At 38.4% G+C, this 23,598-nt stretch overlaps 1 protein-coding gene across 3 annotated transcripts in view; it reads left to right on the plus strand.

Annotated features, from left to right (window-relative positions):
• Positions 1 to 23,598, plus strand: part of SCML2 (Scm polycomb group protein like 2) — a 93,384-nt gene that overhangs the window by 23,491 nt on the left and 46,295 nt on the right. For 2 of the 3 annotated variants that reach the window (XM_059386181.1, XM_059386178.1), the window contains exons 2-5: positions 407 to 472; positions 6,507 to 6,577; positions 7,436 to 7,670; positions 12,216 to 12,304. In XM_059386181.1, coding sequence (XP_059242164.1) covers positions 412 to 472; positions 6,507 to 6,577; positions 7,436 to 7,670; positions 12,216 to 12,304 — 456 coding nt within the window. In that variant the 5' untranslated portion in view covers positions 407 to 411. The remainder of the gene's footprint in view (positions 1 to 406; positions 473 to 6,506; positions 6,578 to 7,435; positions 7,671 to 12,215; positions 12,305 to 23,598) is intronic. The other variant, XM_059386180.1, reaches the window with a different exon arrangement.

A 23,598-nucleotide genomic window follows, 5' to 3' on the forward strand; every position in this document is an offset into this window, starting at 1 on the left:
TCGGGCTCTCTGCTCAGTGGGGAGCCTGCTTCCTCCTCTCTCTCTCTCTCTGCCTGCCTCTCTGCCTACTTGTGATCTCTCTCTGTCAAATAAATAAATAAAATCTTTAAAAAAAAAAAGAAAATGAGGATATTAATTATAATATTAAATCTGGGTCCTGTTAGAAAATAGTTTTAGTTTATATGTTTTATAGGACAAAGGGAAAGAATCTCAAGCAGACTCCCTGCTGAGCACAGAGCCTGATGCAGGGCTCGACTCCATGACCTGTGAGATCATGACCTGAGCCAAAACCAAGAGTATGACACTCACCCGACTGAGGCACCCTAATTTATAGGTTTCTTAAGAGCTCTTTTAGACTTTTGCTATGGCCTTCCAATGTTGATCACTAATTTCTTTCATTTTTTAGATTCAATGGATGTCAAGAAGGAAAATCAAGAGAAACCTCCTCACTCAGGTACTTCTGTGCAAAATGGTAGGTTTTAAAGTAGTTCAATATAATATATTTTTCTTTTCACTCAGTGTTAATATGAACTCATCTTGCTTTCGGTATAGTCTATGTATAGTAAACTCCTGTAAATATAAAATCTGAGCAATAGGAATGGTAAAAGATTTTATTTTGAAAATTTTACTTTGGCTTTATTTTAGACATAAATTGGTATGGAATTAAAGTAAAAAAAATCACACTTTTCAGTATAATTTTTGCCAAATTAAAGATACCTAGCTAGTAATTACCATTTATTAACAATTAAAAATGATACTTTGATTATTAATAGAAACTCTTCTTCTAGCATTAGAATCAATGTGAAAATCCTTTTTTTGATGGTCAAAAGGTAGTTCATTGGATAAAAGCTGAGGCATTGGGAGGTCTGAGAGACCTGTTCTAGAATCCTGACTTCATTTTTTACTGGCCTTTTGACCTTGGGCAAATTACTCAATGTTTTTAGTCTCTTTTTCCTTTTCTGTAGCACAGGGATGATACTACTTACTTCATGGGACTGTTGGAATTAAAGAAAATGAATGTAAAGCACCTAATATAATGCCTGGCATACAGTAAATTTTCAGTAAATGCTTATTAACCTTGAGTTATTAATTCATGTTTTAAATTTCATATCATGTACAGCAAGTGTATAGCACTGCATCAGAGACTCAGAAGGTAGGATCTGACCCATTGTACCTGCTCTTTTTTTTTTTTTTTTAAAGATTTTTTTTATTTATTTGACAAAGAAAGAGACAGCAAGAGAAGGAATACAAGCAGGGGGAGTGGTAGAGGGAGAAGCAGGCTTCCTGCTGAGCAGGGAGCCCAACTTGGGGCTCAGTCCCAGGACTCTGGGATCATGACCCGAGGTGAAGGCAGATGCTTAATGACTGAGCCACCCAGGCATCCCACTGTACCCGCTCTTAAGGAAAACAAAAAAATTAGTCATATGCACACAAAAATCTGAATAACAAAAATAACAAATTTACTGTGTTTATTGGAGTTTTCCAGGCAAACCTTTGCCCCTTGTTTTTCTGTTGTATCTGTCCTGCCAACCCCACTCTTGGGGTAGTTCACCTGTTCCTACAGGAAGGTTGCCTGGAGAGGTAATCTGCATAGAATCACTCTTTCTCCCTGTGGCTGGACCCCCAGTGCTTCCTTAGCTCCCCTTTTCCATTGACCTTATTTGTTCTTCAGCAATTCCCTCCAACCCCCAAAACCCTCCAAGGAAATGGAGGCCATTAAGGTAAAATGTTCTTCCTTATCCCTAGAGATTCTCCATCTGTTTTTTTAAATCATTTTACTGAGCTATAATTCACATACCATAGAATTCACCCATTTAAAGTATACAATTCATTGGTTCTTGGTATCTTCACAGACTTGTGCAGTTATCACCACAATCAGTTTGACAACATTTTCATCATCCTAAAAAGAAATCCTGTGCCCAGTTAGTAGTCATTCCCTGTTTTTCCCCAATACCTTTTCCTTCTCTTAGCTCTAGGCAACCACTTACCTGCTTTCTATCTATAGATTTGCTATTCTGGACCTTTCATAAAAATAAAGTTTAAAAAATATATTCTTAAAGATTAAAACTAGTAACTTTTCAAAATTCTCAAACTTGATTAGAAAAAAAATGAGATTACTTAATCAAATTGACAGATACCTGTGGATATTTCTCAGGGCCCTGACCCTAACATCTCATCTTACAGATCAGTGACAGTTGGAAGTGTACATGTGTATACCTGTCTCATGAACAAACCTGTCATTTGCCAGGCCTCTTTTCTGAGGGAGAATAAAGTTCCTCTGATCCAGTCTGTCCATTAGGATAAGATGCAGAGGCAGACTGGGTCCTCAGGTTTGGGTAAGACTTTCTGACGATTTTGGCTCTGGGTCAAGAATTCCAGCTGTGGTATTATTGAAGATATGTCAATCTAAATTTCAGTGAATCTAAATCTAAATAAAGCCTTTTGCTATGTGTGTTTCCCCTGTGTTATTGGTAGGGTCTCAGCATGTGGGCAGCCAAACTGAGCAGTTTTGGGGACTGAAAATACTGCCTCAAGAATAAAGAAAAAAGTTAAGGCTCCAACGGTTAAATGCTACATAGGATCATTAGCTAGCAATGTGATAGAAAATGATCATATTGCAGAATACTCGTATAAAGGATTTGCTAGCTCAAACTGTAGCCCATTCAGACACAATTAGTGATAAAATATTTAGGAAATTGTGTTAAATGAATTTTTTTCCAGTGTTGTTGAGAAATTTTACAAATGAAGCTGGTTTATTTGAGGTATTATTGTGAAATAATTATAGTTTCCCTGTCATTATCTTTACCTTACACTCCTTTCTTCCTGGAATGTTGGCTCTTTAATGATATAATAGTCAGATTTCCTCCTCCATTTGTGTGTGTGTGTTTTTTTTTAAAAGATTCATTTATTTGAGAGAGAGAGAGATGAGCAGGGGGAGGGGCAGAAGGAGAGGGAGAGAGAGAATCCTTAAGCAGACTCCCCACTAAGTGTGGAGCCCAATGTGGGGCTTGATCCCACAACTCCGATCATGACCTGGGCTGAAATCCAGAGTCAGGAGCTTAACTGACTGAGCCACCCAGGCACCCCTGTTTTAAAAAAAATATTTATATATTTTGTTTGAGAAAGAGAGTGTGAGCAGGGATAGGGGCAGAGAGAGAGGGAGAGAATTCCAAGCAAGACTCTGTGCTCAGCATGGAGCCCAACGCAGGGCTTGATTCCATGACCGCGAGGTCATAACCTGAGCTGAAACCAAGAGTCCGATGCATACCCAACTGAGCCATCCAGGTGCCCCTGTTTTGTTCTTTCTTTAATACTTTCCAAGGTCATATGATAGTAGAGCTTTAGTTAGAACCTTGGGTTTCCTGATTGTCAGGTTAATGCTTAGGAGGTCACTGAAATATTCTGGTTAATTTTGGAACCATGGATCTCCCATTTTCACTATTTTATTTTATTTATTTTAAATATTTTATTTATTTATTTGAGAGAGGGTGAGAGCTAGAGAGAGAGAGAGAGCGAGCACACACAGAGGGAGAGGGAGCAAAAGAAGCAGACTCCCTGTTGAGCAGGAAGCCTGATGTAGAGCTCAGTCCCAGGACTGGGATTATGACCTGAGCCAAAGGCAGATGCTTAACCATCTGAGCCACCAAGGTGCCCTACATTTTTCCCTTAAAAAAAAAAACTATATATATATATATAAAACCATATTTTATTTATATATATAAATAAAACCATATTTTGTTTATATAAATAAATAAAATCATATTTTTTATCATGGTTTTTTATTTTATATAAATAAAATATGATTTTATTTATTTATTTGAGAGAGAGTGAGCGGGTGAGAGAGAGAGCACAAGCCGGGGGAGAGGGGCAGAGCGAGAGGGAGAAGCAGATCTCTCACTGATCAGGGACCCCTGATTTGAGATCATGTCCTGAGATGAAGGCAGACACTTAACCGACTAAGCCACCCAGGCACCCCAATTTTCACTTTTGACAAAGCTATCCAGTATTAATAAATTTAGGCAAAACTGTGACATTTAGTTTTAGAATAATAATGCTCGCCTTTTACTCAGGGACATATGTATGCTACATTACTTAATTCTCAAAATACCTTGTACTGTGTGTATTACTTTTCCGCATTTTGTAGATGAAGGAACTGAGGCTGAGAAACTGAAATGACTTTCTTAGGTCACATGGCTTGTAAGAAGAAGAGCCAGACTGGAAAAAGGCAGGTTCAACCTCAGAGCCCATATTCTTGACATTCTTCTGCATGCCATTCAGCACTTCTTATCATCTACAAGCAGAATTAAACCCAGGATTTTTTAAAAAAAATGGAACAATCTTGGGGCACCTGGGTGGCTCAGTGGGTTAAAGCCTCTGCCTTCTGCTCCAGTCATGATCCCAGGGTCCTGGGATCGAGCCCTGCATCGGGCTCTCTGCTCAGCAGGGAGCCTGCTTCCCCCTCTCTTTCTCTGCCTGTCTCTCTGCCTACTTGTGATCTCTGTCAAATAAATAAATAAATAAAATCTAAAAAAAAAAAACCAAATGGAACAATCTATTAGATTTATTGTTAAAAAAGCAGGGTATATAGTATTATGTATGACATGCTTAATACCATGTATAATGTGTGTACATATACATATAAATGCATAAACACACATAACAGTGGTTTGCTGAAGCCGGCTCACACCAGCTCGGGAGAGTCACTTGTGCGCATCTCTTCCCAGCTTTGTAGTTATCGACTTTACTTTGTCACCTTCTGATTAGCCATGGTGGTAGTATTTATACTACTATATACACTTTATACTATTGTAAACACTACCAGTCAGGCTTTTTATTTGTATATTCTGGAAAGCTGACTGTTAAACATTTAATAGCACTCCATTTGTGTGTATGTGTATGTGTGCATAAGTATTCTACCCTTTGAAGGGTGTATAAGATCCTGGTTATGCAGATTCCCCTAGGAAGGGAAACTGTCAAACCCAATATTTTTATAGTAAGGAAATTAATCAAGAGCATAGGTGGTTGATGAGAATTCAACTCCATATGAATTGTGGGGTGCCTGTGTGGCTCAGTTGGTTAAGCATCTGACTCTTGATTTTGGCTCAGGTCATGATCTTGGGGTCTTGGGATCGAGCCCCAAGTGGGCTCCCCACTCAGCCGGGAGTCTGCTTCTGTCTCCCCTCTGCCTCTCCTTGCACACAAACCTGCACGCATGCGCACACACATTTTCTACCTCTCTAAAATAAATAAATAAATCTTTAAAAAATAAACCAAAAAAGCTTTGTCTGAATTAATGGTACTTTTGATACTGCTATCAAGTATTTTTCTTAGTGTCTTAGCAGTCTGACTGGAACAACAATTGAAGAGTGCAAGCCAGGCAAAGTACACTGCTTTATGACCTTCAATACCATTGTAATACATCATGAAGACTGAGTGAGAGAAGGGACAGCAAATGTTGGTAGAAAATATAGATCATTAAAATAATTCATATCAGTGACTGTACTGGACTGGTTTACTGCTTTGTTCTGCCACCATATTCTTGATACCATGTATGGAGATCTAAAAGTCAATTGAGAGGCAACTCTGGTTCCCAGATTTTTTTCTTTCCATAAAGCATTACAGAGGTAAGATTCTGTTAGACCCCATACCTAAACACCTTTAGTTCTCCATGAAAAAAGAAAGAAGTGTCTTTATATTAATGGGATAAAATGGTCTTGAGTATATACAGTCTTTTTTTTTAAAGATTTTATTTATTTATTTGACAGAGAGAGACCGCGAGAGAGGGGAACATAAGCAGGGGGAATGTCAGAGGAAGAAGCAGGCTTCCTGCTGAGCAGGGAGCCCGATGCAGGGCTCTATCCCAGGACCCTGGGATCATGACCTGAGCTGAAGGCAGATGCTTAACGGCTGAACCATCAGGCGCCCCACACATGTACTGAGTAAATTTATATTAGAGACAGATGAGTAGAATTTGCTATTACTTGATAAAAATTTCTTTAGTTGTTCTTAGAGTCTGCATTTTTAGAATCATTGTGCTAATTCCTTATTACAGGGAGAAGATCTGGAGTATAATTGTATCAGAGCCATTATTATCAGAAAGTTGTCTTATTTTTTATTTCTATGCTGATAATTAAATGCAGATCAGGAAATTTGAATTCGCTCTTTAGGAAGTCTTTATTTATTTATTTAAAAAAGATTTTATTTATTTATTTGACAGACAGAGATCACAAGTAGGCAGAGAGGCTGGCAGAGAGGCAGGCAGAGAGGGAGAAGCAGGCTCCCCACTGAGTAGAGAGCCCGATGTGGGGCTCGATCCCAAGACCCTGAGATCATGACCTGAGCCGAAGGCAAAGGCTTTACCCACTGAGCCACCGAGGCGCCCCTAGGAAGTCTTTTTTTAAAAGAGATAAGGAACTAAAGCCCTATTTTACCCCTGAAAGTTAGTATACATATTATATATACTAAAAAAACACCTATTTTGTATATGTGTTCTTTTTTTTTTCCAGATGATTTCCACTGGGAAAATTACTTGAAAGAGACTGGATCTTTGAGTGCCCCTTCGGAGTGTTTCAGACAGGTATGCCAAAATTCTATAGATGTTGTATATATTAATGTGAACGGTTAATTTGTTGAGGGATGTCTGTGTGATTGTTAGGTTCTAGCAGTGTGAGGAGATAATGGGATCGTGGTAGTGCCACTTAAGGGCCAGATGGTTTCTTTGCATTCATTCATTAAGAATTTACTCTATGTCTGGTATACTTAGCCTTCGTGATTGTCCATCTGGAGGGAAAGACAGACATGTAAATAATTAATTATGAAAAGTATGATAACTCTATACTGGGAGTGCTCACAGAAGAGGTGACATCTGAGATGGCTGGAATGAGGGGAAGGATATTCCAGGCAGGGAGAACAACCAGAGCAAAGGCACATAGGTGTAGAAGAACCTGAGTGTTGAGGGATAGCATGGAGCACAAAGTGGGTAGAGGTGATAGTGTGGGCATAAGGTTAAAGGTGTGGGGGCTCTTAAACTGTATTGAGGACTTGGACTTAGGCAGTGGTGAGCTACCAGTTGGTCTATTCAAAGGGGAATGGCCTAATCAGGTTCTTATTTTAGAAAGCTACTCAGGGTACATTTTATAGGCTGTATTTGGGTTGCCTGGAAGTGGGCAAAGGAATAAGATCAGAACAGGCAGTATTTTTATGCCCATAGAAAGAGAGGGTTTGGAGATCTTTTCCTTGACCTTTATAGTTCTTTTGCCCACCATCTGCTATGATTGTTACTTAAAACATTTCACAGGTATTCTGGTAACATAACTGACTGTTCGTTTTTCTTACAGTTGATGCATTTTAACAAAACTTTATTTGTGTGTGTGTGTGTGTGTGTGCGTGCGCATGTCTATACACACACGCACACACATATCTGTAACATATACAGTCCAAGGTTCCACCAGTTAATGACTTCAAAGTTGGTATGAAATTGGAAGCCCATGACCCTCGCAATATGACTTCAATATGTATAGCCACGGTCGTTGGAATTACTGGTGCCAGGCTACGTTTAAGATTGGATGGTAGTGACAACAGAAATGATTTTTGGAGACTTGTCGATTCTCCAGACATACAGCCTATTGGGACATGTGAAAAGGAAGGGGACTTACTTCAGCCTCCACTGGGTAAGGATAAACAGTTTTTAAAATAACATATTTTTACTAATGTAATATTCAGTAGAAAAAGTTTCAAGTGGCCTTTCATTTATTTTGAAGATTTTATTTTTTTAAAGATTCTATTATTTATTAGAGAGAGAGAGAGTGTGTATGAACAGGGGGAAGGGCAGAGGGGGAGGGAGCTCTGCACTGAACACCGAACCCCATGTGGGGCTTGATCTCATGACCCAAGGTCAGGACCTGAGCCGAAATCAAGAGTCAGCTGCTTAACCAACTGAGCCACCCAGGCATCCCAGATTGGATTTTTAAGTAATCTTTATACCTAGCATGGGACTCGAACTCAAGACCCCAGGATCAATTTGCATGCTGTATGGACCAAGCCAGCTGGATGTCCCAAAGTAGCCTTTTAGAAATCTCTTCTAGGCATTTTTGCAAATAGATGGTTATTGTGGAGAACGTATGAGAGATCAGCTTAGTACCATATGTTACAGAGTTTCATGTAAATACATATTTGGTATATATGTGCTAAAGGTTCTCCACTCCAGGGCAAGACATATGCTATCTTCAAACGTGACATGTCAAAAGCAGCTCTACCAAGTCACACATGCAGATTCAGAAACCCTTCTGGGGGAGAAGTTACTGAGTCACTTCCTCCCTCATTATTGTCTTTTGACCCATTCAGCATTTTCATCATGGGTGGGGGAACAGGGGAAAGGTAGGATTCCACATCCAGACCCCAGTTTCAAACCTGGCAGTTTCATTATAACTGCAATGAGAAGAAATCATAGTAAGAGGAGGAGGGATCAGGACCTTTAGATCTTTGAAAAGGAGGAGATTGATGGAACGTTATAACAAAGGTTTCTAAGGACAAAGCTCTCAATTTTGACCAAGTTATTGAAAGCTAAAAAGTATGTGACTCCAGTTTTGGAAAAATTGTTTTCTTTTAATATTTACTTATTTTTTAAAGATTTATTTATTTTAAAGAAAGAAAAAGCATGCGTGTGCAAGGTGGGGTGGGATAGAGAGGGAGAAAAACTTTAGCAGACTCAGTGTTCAGTGCAGAGCCTGACGCAGGCCTCGATCCCACAACCCCAAGACCACCACCTGGGAGGAAACCAAGAGTCCAGCAGTACCATCCAGGCATCCCTGTTCTCTCTTAATATTTATTTAGATGTACTCCAGGGGTGCCTGTGTGGCACAGTTGGATAAACATACAACTGCTGGTTTTGGCTCAGGTCATGATCTCAGGGTTGTGAGACTGAGCCCTATGTTGGGCTTTGTTCCCAGCACAGAGTCTGCTTGAGACTCTTTCTCCCTCTCCTTCTGCTCCTACCCGCTGCACTCACGTGCACTACCGCCAAATAAATAAATAAGTTTGAAAAAAAAAAAAAAGCCTGGGGGCACCTGGATGGTTCAGTCTGTTAAGCGTCTGCCTTTGACTCAGGTCATGATTGCCAGGATTGTGTTGGGGTTGGGGGGGGAGTGGTTCCTGGATTGAGCCCTGCATCAGGCTCCTTGCCCATCTCCCTCTGCCTGTTTCTCCCTCTCCCTGCTTCTTCCTCTCCCTCAGCGTGCTGCTCCCCTTGCTTGTGTTCTCTCTGTCAAATAAATAAATAAAATCTTTTTTTTTTTAAAGCCTGGTCTCCCCAAATATTTAGATGTCCTCTGATATTCTGTAGAAAATAAGTTATTTCCTTTATTACTTCTACAGTCTTTTTTTTAAAAAAGATTTTATTTGTTTGTTTGAGAGAGAAGGAGAGAGCATGAGGGCAGGATGAGGGGCAGAAGGAGAAGCAGACTCCCTGCTGAGCAGGTAGCCCCATGCGATGCAGGGCTTGATTCTGGGACTCTGGGATCGGGATCATGACTGGAACCAAAGGCAGATGCTTAACCAACTGAGCCACCCAGCATCCCTATTACTTCTGTAGTCTTGAGTGAATGGTATATATTAGTTTTTGTTTCTTCTTTACAATGCTGAAAATGAACATTCTCTGTTGTAAAGCACAATGAGAGAATGGATTTCTTTTTTTTTTCCTACTATAGTTAAAAATACCCTGAGATCCCCAAATTTAAGATTTTAATAATTACCACTCTTTCAGCAATATATTTTTATACTTTTCTTGCTCTAATTGTTAATTATTCCTAATTTGGTTTAACATACTAAAAAGTAACTAATTAGAGATATGTTATTCCAAGAAGGTGGTTTGGGGTGTGTGAATTTCCTGCCTTTTGCCTTCTTTTCTTTCTTCATATCATTTATATTTTAAATAGCTCTTAAATCATATAGAATTCTGTACGAGATAGAAGTGTAAATCTGAGGCATAGTGTTTCCCTGTTTGGATTTGATTTCTGTTTACAAATGATAATATGTTTGTGAATTTTGTTTAAAGGAAGTATAACTGTTGTGATTGCCAACATTTCAAACACATAGCCAGATTTATGATCATTCTTATTTCAAATTACTTTTAGAGTTTTTTAATTAAAAGTATGAAATACTTAGCAGTGCATGATGATTAATACGTATTTTTTTTTAAGATTTTATTTATTTATTTTACAGCGATCACAAGTAGTCAGAGAGGCAGGCAGAGAGAGAGGGGGAAGCAGGCTCCCCGCTGAGCAGAGCCGGATGCGGGACTCGATCCCAGGACCCTGAGATCATGACCTGGGCCGAAGGCAGAGGCTTAACCACTGAGCCACCCAGGCGCCCCGATTAATACGTATTTTGACAATACATACTAAAAATGCACAATTTTTGCCAATTTGCTCATTAGGTGCTTTGAATAGTTTATTTTCCATTTTAATATAACACCACTTACTTGGTTTTCTTTTTTCAAAGGTTACTTAAACATTAAAGGTTATTATTTAGAAGCTTTTTTTAAAAGTTTTGGCATGCAAACAGAAAAATGTGTAATTTGTGAGTGTACAGGTTATAAATTAACACATCCATATAACCATAACCCACATCACGAAACAGAATATTATTAGCACCCCAGAAGCCCCACTCCTGCTGATCCCTAGTCATAAACCTCCCAGTCCCAAAGGTACCACTGTCTAGACTTCCTAACATGACAGATTAGTTTTATCTGTGTTTGAATTTTTATATGCCCTTTCATCTGTTTTTGGCCTTTTCATCTCTGTTTTACTTTAGGCAACTAAAGAATTAAGAAAAATGTCAAATTAAGATGATGATGATGGCAGTGATGATGATTGCATGATGTAATAGGATAAGATGGGGGTTAAGAGAAAGGCACAAGGACCAGAGAATTATTTTTATGCAATATTCTAACCACAATGTGGTGAATCCATGTTGTGGTTGATTATTTATTAGATATCATTGATAATACTGATATAAGGGAGCATATAATAAATCCCCTCTCCCCCCATTTTTTTTCTCTCAGATTAAGGGGATTTTGGTATAGGATTATTATAAGATGACATTTTGTCTGGACTTTTTTGCATGTTTAATCCTACTGGACCCAGTGCCAGTGATTGCCAGTGATTCCTGTGCCTCCCTATCTTAATGCATGTATCCATCAGGGATGCATGTCAAGTTCTCTTTAATTCTGGCATCAGGGCAGGCAAGTGGTGTATGAAACGGATTGCCCCCAGAAAGCAATAAAACTAGCAGACCTCTGCCCCCTGTTGCATGTGCCAGATGCTGTGATATTCACCATTAATTGATGAGATCTTGAAAAAAAAAGACATCCGATGAGTGTATTTTGATTTCATCTGATACAAATTCTAAGAGAAGATCTTGTTTAGTGTCTGTAAAGATTGCTAAAGTAAGACCTATCTTTTTTCCCAATATTACATGAAAAATTTCAAACATACAGAAAAGGTGAAAATATTTTACAGTGAACATCCACATACCCACTACCTAGGTTCTACCACTGTTATTTTACATGCTTGCTTTATCACTTAACTATCTGCTCTTCTATTGTTTCATCAGTTCATCTTAGTTTTACGTGTATTTCAGAGGAGGTTATTGATGTTAGTACATTTCTCCTAAATACTTTAGCATGGATGTCATTAGTTAGGGTTCAGTGTATTTTTTTTTTTTTAATTTTGAGGTGAGGTTTTTATACAGTGAAATACATCATAAGTGTACGTTTGCTGAGCTTCACAGAAAACTGTCTTTCTGAAAAGAAATAAGGCAGGGATTCTAAGGAAAAAGAAGGGGTGGAAGTCTGCAGCCTTTGCTGTGCTTGTGTGGCTGTTGGTAGGGACTGGAAGCTCTTGTGGGTTTTAGCTTGGTTCACCCCTAGTATTGGGGCCCATTCCTAACGTACATATGTGTATGTTGGTGAACTCTAGCTAGTGGCTTCTCTCAAATGAGAGTTTTTACTCCAACTGTAGCATTGTTGCCAAATAGTGCAGTGGGGACAGTGGAACTGATCAGAGGGTGCATCTGCTTCTCTTAGCTATTTCCTTAGTTTCTCAATAAGAAAGTCATTCTCTGGGGAAGAATGGTAAACAAAACCTATTTTTTTTTTATACCAATTTGCTCTAATATCACGGAGAGACTTTTTCATACTGATTTATTTTATAAAATAGGGTATCAGATGAATGCGTCATCTTGGCCAATGTTCCTCTTACGAACACTGAATGGATCTGAAATGGCACCTGCAACAATCTTTAAGAAGGTAAGAAAGATACAAAAATCTTCCATCACTTGGGCTATAGCTTTATTATTTTAATGGGGGCACTTAAATGTTTCATCTTCTTGGATATGGGAAAAAAAATTCTTTTTAAATTACTGGATTGACACGTGTGTTAATCTGCTAGGGCTGCCCTAACAAAGTACCATGGACTGGGTGGCTTAAACAATAGAAATTTATTTTTTTTCACAATTCTGGGAGCTAGAAGTCCAAAATCAAAGTGCCATCAGGGCTGGTTTCTAGTGAGGCCTCTTTCCTCAGCTTATAGATGACCACCTTTTCGTTGTGTCCTCACATGGCCTCTTCTCTGTGCCTGTGGGGAAGGAGAGGTATCTCTGGTTTCTCTTCCTCTTATAAGGACACCAGTCCTTTTGGGTTAGGGCTCCACCCACATGACCTTACTTATTAACCTTTGTTACCTCTTTAAAGGCCCTGTCTCTGAATGCAGTGACATTGGGGATTAGGCTTCAGTTTACAAATTTGGGAGGACATCATTCAGTTCATTACAGTGACTTAAACAACAGAAATTTATTTTCTTACAGCTCTGGATGCTAGAAGTCCAAGATCAAGGTATCAGCGGGCTTGGTTTCTTTTGAGGCTTCTCTCCCTGACTTGTAAATAAATGGCCGTCTTCTCTTCCTGTCTTCACAGGATCTGTGTGTCTGTGTCCTCCTTTCCTCCTCTTAGGAGGATATACCAGTCATTGGGTTAGGGCCCACCCTAGTGACCTCAGCTTAACTTAATTAACTCTTTAAAGACCCTGTCTCCGACTGAAATCACATTCTGAGGTACTGGGGTTAGGATTTAAACATGATTTTGGCAGGGGTGGGGACACAATTCAGCCCATAACAGCAAGTCATTAAAAAGTCTCAATTAGAATCACCCACTAGTCAAAATGAATTTGTATCCACTTTCTTCACCTTAGATATGAAAGGAGTGCTCTACTGGAAGCAAATGTTCATTGCTATTTTTTCTTTACCTTCAGAAGTGAAGCTTCCCCTCACTTTGCTGTTTGCTGTATTAGTCATCTTTCGACATTGGAGAAATGATGATGGGCCAGAAAACCACTTGAAAGTTACTTAGATTTGGTTTCAGAAGTAAAAGAATGTTAAAAACAGTCATCAGAAAGAATTTGTTATAGGGAAATATTTGTTATATAACAAAGAGGGAAAATTCCAAAGATAGTTTATGCTCTTGAGAAAATGTTGAAAGAGTACACTATGTTAAGAAACAGTGAATAATAGCCAAGTTCTAGTTAAATTATGGGTCAAAATATTTCTTTCTCACCCTCTGTCCTGATTCTTTTTTCAGTCACTTAAATTTTATTACAGTTATTCATGTCAAGAATGGTAAATATTGTAGTTTTTTCTTTAAAAAGGATTCAACAATTCTGTACATTTCTCAGTGCTTATCTCAAGGTAAGTGGACTCTTAATCCCCTTTATCTATTTTACCCCTCTCCCCGCTCACCTCCCTCTGGCAACTACCAGTTTGTTCTCTGTTTAAGAGTCTGTTTTTTGGTCTCTTTTTTCTTTGTTTTGTTTCTTAAATTAACCATGAATGAAGTCATATGGCATTTATCTTTCTCTGACTTATTTCACTTAGCATTTTACTCTAGCTCCATCTATGTTGTTTCAAATGGCAAGATCTCTTTCTTTCATGGCTAATATTCCGTTGTATATATATGTGTATGTACCACGTCTTTACCTATTCATTTATGGATGGACACTTAGATTGCTTGCATATCTTGGCTATTGTATATAATACTTCAGTAAACATAGAAGTGCATTTATCTTATCAAATTAGTGTTTTCATTTCCTTTGCATAAATACTCAGTAGTGGAATTACTGGATCATAGGGTAATTCTATTTTTAATTTCTTGAGGAAACTCGGTACTGTTTTCCGCAGTGGCTGCACCAGTTTGCATTCCCACCAACAGTGCACCAGAGTTCCTTTTTCTCCATATCCTCACCAACCTTTATTATTTTTTATCTTTTTGACTTTAGCCATTCCGGCAGGTGTGAAGTAGTATCTCACTGTGGCTTTGATTTGCATTTCCCTGATGATAAGACGTTGAACATGTTTTCATGTGTCTTTTGGCCATCTGGATGTCTTTTTTGCAAAAATGTCTGTTCAGGTCCTCTGCCCATTTTTTAATCAGATTATTATTATTATTTTGTTGTTGTTGTCGAGTTCTATTAAATTTTTTGTATATTTTGAATATTAACCCCTTATCAGATATATCATTTGCAGATATCTTCTCCCATTCAGTAAGTTGCTTTTTTGTTTTGTTGATGGTTTCTTTTGCAGTGCAAAAGCTTTTTATTTTGGTATAGTCCCAGTAGTTTAATTTTGCTTTTGTTTCCCTTGTTGGAGGAGGCATATAAAAACGTAGAAAGATGGAAAAACAGAAACACATAGAAAAATATTTCTGTGGCCAGTGTCAAAGAAATTACTGCCTTTGTTTTCTTCTAAGAATTTTATGGTTTCTGGTCTCACATTTAGGTTTTTTGTTTTTGTTTTAAGATTTTACTTATTTATTTGAGAGTGAGAGAGAGCATGAACAGGGGCAAGGGCAGGGGGAGAAGCAGACTCCTCGCTAAGCAGGGAGCCAGACGTGGGGCTTGATCCCGGGACTCCCGCAGATGCTTCACCGACTGAGCCACCCAGGCACCCCCACAGTTAGGTTTTTAATCCATTTCAAGTTTGTTTTTGTTTAACAAAGTGGTCTAGTTTTGTTGTTTCACATGTAGCTGTGCAAGTTTTCTAGCACCATTTGTTCAAGAGACCCTCTTCTCCTCATTGTTGTAAATCACTTGACCATATAAGTGTGGGTTTATTTCTGGACTCTGTTCCATTGGTCTATGTGTCTATTTTTGTGCCCATACTATACTATTTTGATTATTACAATTTTGTAGTATATCTTGAAATCTGGGATTGTGATACTTCCAGCTTTGTTCTTCTTTTTCAAGATTGTTTTGGCTAAGGTTTTAAAAGTTTTTGGAGAACCTTAAAGACATAAGGATGTAAAACATCAATTAATATGATTCTTGCATTGTGAAGAAAAATACTTTGAGTGCCGCTTCAAGTAGTAAGAGTGCCTGAAAGTGGGTTAGCCTTACCACCTCCAGTAGGGACACAGGCCCTTTGGGCCGTGTGTAAAGCATATGTGAGAAAAGTAACAAAAAAGAGAGATGTTTAGTAGTAGTCTTTATTAAACACTACTAGTTTGGGCTGTGACTTTAGAAAAGCCATCAGACTTATTTTACTTATTATCAGATTGCTTTATTAGCTAGTTACATGCCACATGTCACACATTATATCTTTCATTTTTAAAATTATGAAAGTAATTCGTGTTTGGAGAGGGGATATCAAAATACATACTTAGCTAGACTAAAGGATGCATATCTTTTTATTCATCCCATCTTTTCCTCCTTTCCAACCTTTTTTCTCTAAATAGAAGTTTTCTTTGTGTTCTCTCAGACTTTTTTTCTGTGCACTCACAAACACATATGGGCTTTTATTTTTTTAAACATAAACTTGAATATATTGTGAATATTGTTCTGTGATTTATTCTTACCCATAAAATATGTATATTCTAGAAGTCTTTCCATTTTGCTTCGTATATGTTTTAGGTTGCATTTTACTATTCTGTGGTATAGATTACCATAATTGGTTTACTCTGTCCCTAAGGATGGATATTTAGGTTGTGTCCATATTCTTGTTTAAGTCATCTGTAGTATAGAGCTTTCTGTGTAAGTGTGAAGGCTACATTTTTAGAAGTAGAATTATTGGTTCAAAGGGAATATGTGCTTTAAGTGTTGATATATATACTATTAAATTGCATCCCCAAAGGATGTTTCAAGCTATGCTCCACTATTATTGTATAGATGTTTCTATTCCCACATCTTCACTAGCATCGAGTATCATTCATCTTTAAAAATTTTATATATCTTTTTTGGGGGGAACTGGGGTGGGTGGGGATGGTATCTCATTGCTCTCATTTACACTGAACCAATTACCAGTGAAACTGAGCTTTTAAAACGTGTTTAATGGCCTTTTATTTTTCTGTGAATTACTTGATTATAGCCTTTGCCTGTTTTTCTGTTGGATTTCTGTTCTTACTCATTGATTTGTGGGTGCCCTTTCAGCCAAGTTTGAAACTTTGCCAAGAGCCATCTTAAATCACCACTCTTTCTTGACCCTGGCCTCTGAAAAGCCATTTAATTAGGAAGGCCCACCCACTTAGCTTCCTAATTATTTTTTTCTTCTACCACTGCCCCTTGTGCAGGCTTTCCTCTTGCCTGAACGGTTCAGCTAGCCTTATAACTGCCTCTAACCTTCACCCTTCCACACAGCTGCCAGAAATATCTAATATAGGAGCCTTAACCACATCATTTCTTGCTTAAAACTCTTGAAGTTACCAGTTGCACTCAGAATGAAGTGTAAGTTTGTTACCTTTAAGGTTCTGTATGATCTGGATTATGGTGGCCACTCCTTCCTTGCTTTATACTTTATATTTTAAATTGCTTCTGATAGCCTGCCAATACGATGTTCCTTTTTAGAGCTGGTTATCTCTGGTTAGGGCTAAGATTCTAGTTAGGCATTAAATCCTCCAGTGTCTCTTCCCTAATTCTCCCTTTGTATTCTTATACTTCTTTAGCACCTTGTGCATATTTCAATCTTTATAGGAATTGGATTACATTATTATTTTCATTGTCTCTTTCTAGACTGTGAGTTCCTTTTGGAACAGTTAACTGTCTTTGTATTCTCAGTGTCTGTCATAGGTCCTGGTACATACTTGTTTGATAAATGAAGAAAGATGGAGAATATAGGAAGATGAATACATATAGAGGGAGAGAATGGGTTTTGTTTTGGATATGTCAGTGTACCTCTGGGAAATTTGAGGAGGGATGACTATTAGCAGACTGTTGGACGTAAAGTGTTTAGAACTTAAAAACAAGGTTTGGCTTGTGTACGTGGATATGGGAGTTTTTTAGTTTAAATGGTAACGATGGAAGCCTTGAGAATGAATAAGCTAGTCCAGAGAGTATACCTAGGAGAAGAGGGGAGTGTCAAGGTTAGAACCTTGAGAAATACCCATTCAGCTTTATGATATATGAGTAGCTATATGAGGTAATTACTAAAGGTCAGTTGAGAGGAAAGCTGATTCTTGACTATTTGGTGGATAGAAAGTGTGGTTACATTAGCAAGAACTGAAGACCAGGTGAAAAGTGTCCTCAGGTAGAGTTAAATCTGTAGTTGTGGCGACAACATCGATAGTGTTCATTCCTGATGGCCTCAGTTTACTTTGTGAAATAGGAAACTGACGAAGGCTGGGAGGGAAGGATTCATACATAGATTGAATGTCTACTGTGTTCCAGCACTGCGGTAGAGAACTTACTTTCTGGTTGAGAAGAAAGTTAACAAAATAATAAATATATAATGAGGATACATAAAATTTGTCTTAAAGTGAATGGTAAATGGAACAGCAGCTATATGAGATGGGAAAAGGAATGGCCTAGAGAAAAAGAATGGCCTAATGTAAAAAATGATAATATTTTGGAGGGTTCAGCTAAGGATGAACACTAAATATATGGTACTACATGTAATAAACATGTGGGACTTTACTCCAGTAGTGTCAAGCAACTAAGTATAAATAGGTAAGTGGTCGGCGATCTTTTTTTGTTTAAAGATTTTATTTATTTATTTATTTACTTACTTACTTACTTACTTAATTACTTGGAGCATGAGCAGGGGGAGGGGCAGAGGGAGAGAGAGAATGTCAAGCAGACTCCATGCTCTGTGTGGAGCCTGTTATGGGTCTTCATCTCATGACTCTGAAATCATGACCTGAACCAAAATCAAGAGTCAGACACTTAACTGACTGAGGCACCCAGGCATCCCATGGTGATCTTGAATTAAGGTTTAGAGATAATAAAATGACAGTGGGATAAGTTGATTTTGGGTTGACATGATGTTCTGTAACCTGGATGTGGAAAAGTATTATAGAATGTTAGAGTATTTGGTCCCCTTCACTTTTTTATCTCTATCAGTGGTTCTTAACCTGGAAAGGGGGTGATTTGGCCCCCCCCCCCATGAGACGTTTGGCATATCTGGGGACATTTTTGTTCATCACAATTGAGTGTATGTGGGGAGCTACTTACATCTAGTGGGTAGAGAGCAGGGACACTGCTAACCATCCTAACAATGCACAGAGCAGCTGCCACAACAGAATGTTCTAACTCCAAATGGCAATAGTGCCAAGGTTGAAAAACTCTGATCTGTATTAATTTCTTGGTGATCTCATCTAATTTCTGGCTTTTTTTTTTTTTAAGATTTTATTTATTTATTTGACAGACAGAGATCACAAGGAGGCAGAGAGACAGGCAGAGAGAGAGGAGGAAGCAGGCTCCCCGCTGAGCAGAGAGGCTGATGCGGGGCTCGATCCCAGGACCCTGGGATCATGACCTGAGCCGAAGGCAGAGGCTTTAACCCACTGAGCCACCCAGGCGCCCCTAATTTCTGGCTTTAAATACAGTTTATGTGAAGGTGACTTTCAAATCCATATTTCTAGTTCAGGCTTTGCTTCCAACTCAGGCTTGAATATCCACTCATCAACCCCATTTGGATGTCCAACAGACATCTCAAACTTCCGCCTGAAGCCTTTCCCATCTCGAAGAGTGGCAACTGTTACTCCATTTGCTGGGGACAAAAACCTTGGTGATTATTTCTTGCACACACTACATCTAGTCCATAAGGAAATCCTCTGGGCTTTACCTTCAAAATATATTGAAAATCCAACTACTTTTTAACATCTCCCTTGCTATCAGCTTGTGTAAGTTGCCTTTATCTCTCACCTAGATTACTTCAGTATCTTCTTCATTGACCTCTTTATTTGTAAGCTTACAGTTTGTAATCAATACAGTAACCAGAATATTCCTTTAAAAATATAAATGAAATTATATCACTTCTTTGCTCAAAATTGTCCAGGGGCTCACCATTTTACTCAAAATAAAACTCAGAGTACTTATAGTGGCCTCCATGGTTCTACATACGACACCTCATTATCTCTCTAACTTTGTTTCCTACTGCTCTCCCACTTGCATACTAAATTGTAGCATACTCACTTCCTTGTCCTTTGAACATGTGGACACATCTCCTGCTTTAGGGACTTGGCGCTGGCTGTTCTCTCTGCCTGTAGGTAACTGCATGGTTAATAATCACCTTTAGGGTTCTGCTCACATGTCATCTTCCATTTGAGGCTTGTTCTGATTACCCTATTTAAAGTATTTCTTTGTGGGGTGCCTGGGTGGCTCCTTCGGTTAAGCATCTGCCTTTGGCTCAGGTCATGATCCTGGCTTCCTGGGATGGAGCCTCTCATCAGGCTCCCTGCTGAACAGCGAGTCTGCTTCTCCCTCTCTCCACCCTCCCCTCAACTCATGTGCTCCCCCACCCCCTCTCTCAAATAAATAAATAAAATCCTAAAAAAAAAGGTCTTTCTTTTTAAAATTGTTTATTTATTATTATTTTAAAAGATCTTATTAGAGAAAGAATGTGTGCTGGAGGGTAGAGTGTGGTGGGAAGGGCTGGCAAAGGGAGCCTTAAGCAGAACCTGCACTGAGCATGGAGTCCATCACAGGGCTTACTCTCACGGTCTAAGTTGAAACCAAGGGTTCACCCGGTTTAATCGACTGCGCCATCCAGGTGCCTCGCCCTGTTTTAAGTTTAACACAACCCCTCCATACATTTTTCTCTGGATCTCCCTTATTCTGCTTTACTTTGTTTTTTGCATAGCACTTGTCATTTCTAACTTAGATAAATATGCTTATGTTATGGTGTTTCTCATCTTTCTCTTTACTAGCATGTGAATACCACAAGGGGGAGATTTCTGTCTGTTTCTCTGCTTAATGTTTATTAGGAGCCTTCAGTAGTGTTTGGCATTAGTAGGCACTTTGTACATATTTGTGAATAAATAAATGAAGTTTAAGGGACTAAAATTTTTGATGAGATCAAAGAAGTAGTCGATTAAAAAAGTAAGGAAGTAGAAGTTAAGGATAGAAGTCTGTGGTCAGAAGTAGACTCTGGGAATACAGCCATAAACAAAACAGTAAAAGAGCCCCTGTCCTTACGGAGCTTGCCTTCTAGCTGGGGAAATTCATAATAAACCATGCAAAGTAAATAAAGTCTATATTATGTTTGATGATTGTACCTGCTAAGGAAAAGGGAGGGTGACATTTTAGATAGGTGGCCAGGAAGGTCTTGCTGAGAAGATGCCATTGGAATGAAGATCTGAAGAAAGGGAAAGAAGGAACCATGAGGTTACAGGGGTAAGAATATGGCGGCAAAGAGGTAATGCAGATGATGCTCACACTAGCTTCAGAATCTGTGGGATATGAGAAGAAATAGCCTTTAAGGAGAGCCGTATTGTATGTAGGTAGGCAAGGAGAGGGGTTAAAAGAGCATTCTTTACTATCTTCTATACTACCTTCTAAGAGAATAATTTTTTTCTCACAGTGAAAAGAATGAGCCCTTGTTTTTTTTAAGCTCTTGCTTTCGCAAATTATATAGATATAAATATAAATATATACACACACACACACACATATATACATGTATATGTATATATATAAGTTTATTTATTTATTTGTTTATCTATCTATCTGAGAGAGAACAAGAGAGGAGAGAGGTCATCAGGAGAAGCAGACTCTCTGCTGAGCAGGGAGCCGGATGGATGTGGGACTCCATCCCAGGACTCCAGGATCATAACCTGAGCGTAAGGCAGTTGCTTAACCAACTGAGCCACCAAGGCGCCCCCACCCCAATTTTATTTTTAAGTAAGCTCTCTGCTCAACGTTGGGCTTGAACTCAGGACCCCAAGACCAGGATTTGCATTCTCTACTGACTGAGCAAGCAAGGCACCCCTACAAATTATATCTTTGTGTTTAGGAAGTCATTCAAGAACTGATGATGACAAACCATATTCTTGAAAAACGTGTTTAAAAGCAACTTTATATCATTACCTTTCGTGGACAGCAGAGGGAACCATTTTGCCAGTTATCTAAATCTGGAGGTAGCTTGTTTTGAGATAAAACCCTTTCATTTATTTATGAAAAAGGAGCAGTTCCTTTGATTTTTTAAAAATCCATATTGGTTTTCTTCCAGAGCTCTGTTAATATTTGTTTGTATGGCTATACTGATGTAAGTAGCTTTGATAGCGTATTCATGAAATGTAGAAGAATTAATAAACAATATGAAAATCTTAGAGAATAAATTGCATTTTGTCCATAATCTTTTTTTTTTTTTAACCTGTCAGCTAATAGTGGCATTGATGACCTACTGTTGCATTTGGGTTCTCTTTTTAGATTATAGCTTGAATCTTAAAATTCTCTTTCCTGCTCATTCCTGTCTTAATTCTGTTTTGTAGCAGAAAATGTATATTGCCATTTGAATTTAGTTCATTTTGCCACAGAAAGTCTTATTCTTATTTGGTTATATGATAGTGTAGGGCCCTAGGAACCTTATGTGTGCCTTGGATATTTCTTCCATTCTGTGCACATGCAGCACGAGTTTATCAACTGCCAAAGTTATCTTTTGTTAAATCCACCTCCTTTTTTTCCTTCCTTATGTAGTAACCGTTAGTTAACCTTTAGACCCTTCATGAAGTGGCAGTGATTCTGCTTCTTACTTACCAGCTACTTATTTATCAAATAACTTTGATCTTTGATCAAGCTGACTTTTGCCCTGCTGACTTTTGGGTGTTTTTTAAGAATCAAATCAAGATTATGTAATTAAAAGGACTTTGAAGACTTATAATTAAGGAACTTTAAGACTTCAAGGGTATAAAGGGTATCACTGGAAAAGTACAGGACAATGAGTGGGTTTAAAGGGGACATTTGAAAAGGGAATCAGCCTACCAGATATATTATTAAATTTTATCTTAGTGAAAGAATTAGTTTAAAGCTTGTTCTTCAGGTGATTACTTGGTTAATTCATTTTTTCTTAGAGAATAGATCTTGCTGTTGAGTACTCTGTTGGAAATAATATGAATAAGGTATATCTTCTTTTGAGAATCCCTTAGTCTCAGTGGAGTAAACATATTTCAAGAGTAGTTTTGCAATTGAAGGCAAGAGCATCTCCACTAAGGGGCTGTAGGAGTAGGCAGGAACTGGCCAGGGAAGCCTTAAAGAGACCAGAGGACCTGGGCTTTGAAGTGGATCAGTGGAGTTGTCCAAGCAGTTGATGTGGTAGGATGTTCCAAAGAGTTGTCTGCCTTCGTTTAAAATCTAGCTCTGATACTTCTGATATATTCGTAGGCAATTGTGCATCAGTTTTATCATCTATAAAATGGGGATAATAATTGCATTGACTTTATAGGGTTGTTGTGAGAATTAAATATATGAAAAACATTTAGAACAGTGCCTGGCATATACTAAATGATTGAAAGTTGACTTTTAATGTCATTATCCTAGCGATCTAAGGGATAGAATTGGCAGGTCTTGGTCTTTGAATGTGAGTGTTAAGGGAATAGGATGTGTCTAGCACAGTGGTTCTCAGCCTTGGATGCACATTAGGATTACCTGGGTAATTAAAATGTGCTGATGTCTGGGCCCCACTCCAGACCAATTCAGTCAATATCCTGGGGGTGTGGCCCCAAGTGATTTTGATGTTTAGTTGGACTGACAACCCCTGGTCTAGGACTATTTCCAGTCTTTTGGCTTGGATGACTGGGTCGATGATGGTGCTATTTACTAGAATAAAAAGCAAATTGAAAGAAAAGGTGTTGCTTTTAACATAGCACTTATGTTTTCTAAGAATTGGGTTAGCATTTGCTTGCTTTAAATTTTTATAACTAAAGTATGCTTTTTAAATATTGGTTTCTGGATTGGATATCATAAGTGACCCCAGATTATATGATTTTCATGATCTTGTGTCTGCATTTTATACTTGGAGGTGGTTTCTTTCTTTCTTTCTTTCTTTTTTTTTTTTTTTTAAGATATTCTCTTTTGCTGTTTATTCTCCTTGGACTTAGCAGCTTTCAACATACACTATAATTTATACATTTATTAGGTATGTATGAGTCCCTTTTTCTACATTTCTTGTTGATTGCTTGTCTCTTTTTCCCCTATCCGCACCCCAACCACTACCACCACCACCACTAGAAGGTAAGCTCCACCAGAGCAGGGATCTTTGTTATTTTTTTGTTCACTAATGAATCCTCAATTTCTGGTATAAACTATATAACACATATTTCTCAGATGACTGAATAAATTACTATCA

The sequence above is a fragment of the Mustela nigripes genome, chromosome X (assembly GCF_022355385.1).
Source record: "Mustela nigripes isolate SB6536 chromosome X, MUSNIG.SB6536, whole genome shotgun sequence".
In the NCBI taxonomy this organism is placed as follows: domain Eukaryota; kingdom Metazoa; phylum Chordata; class Mammalia; order Carnivora; family Mustelidae; genus Mustela; species Mustela nigripes.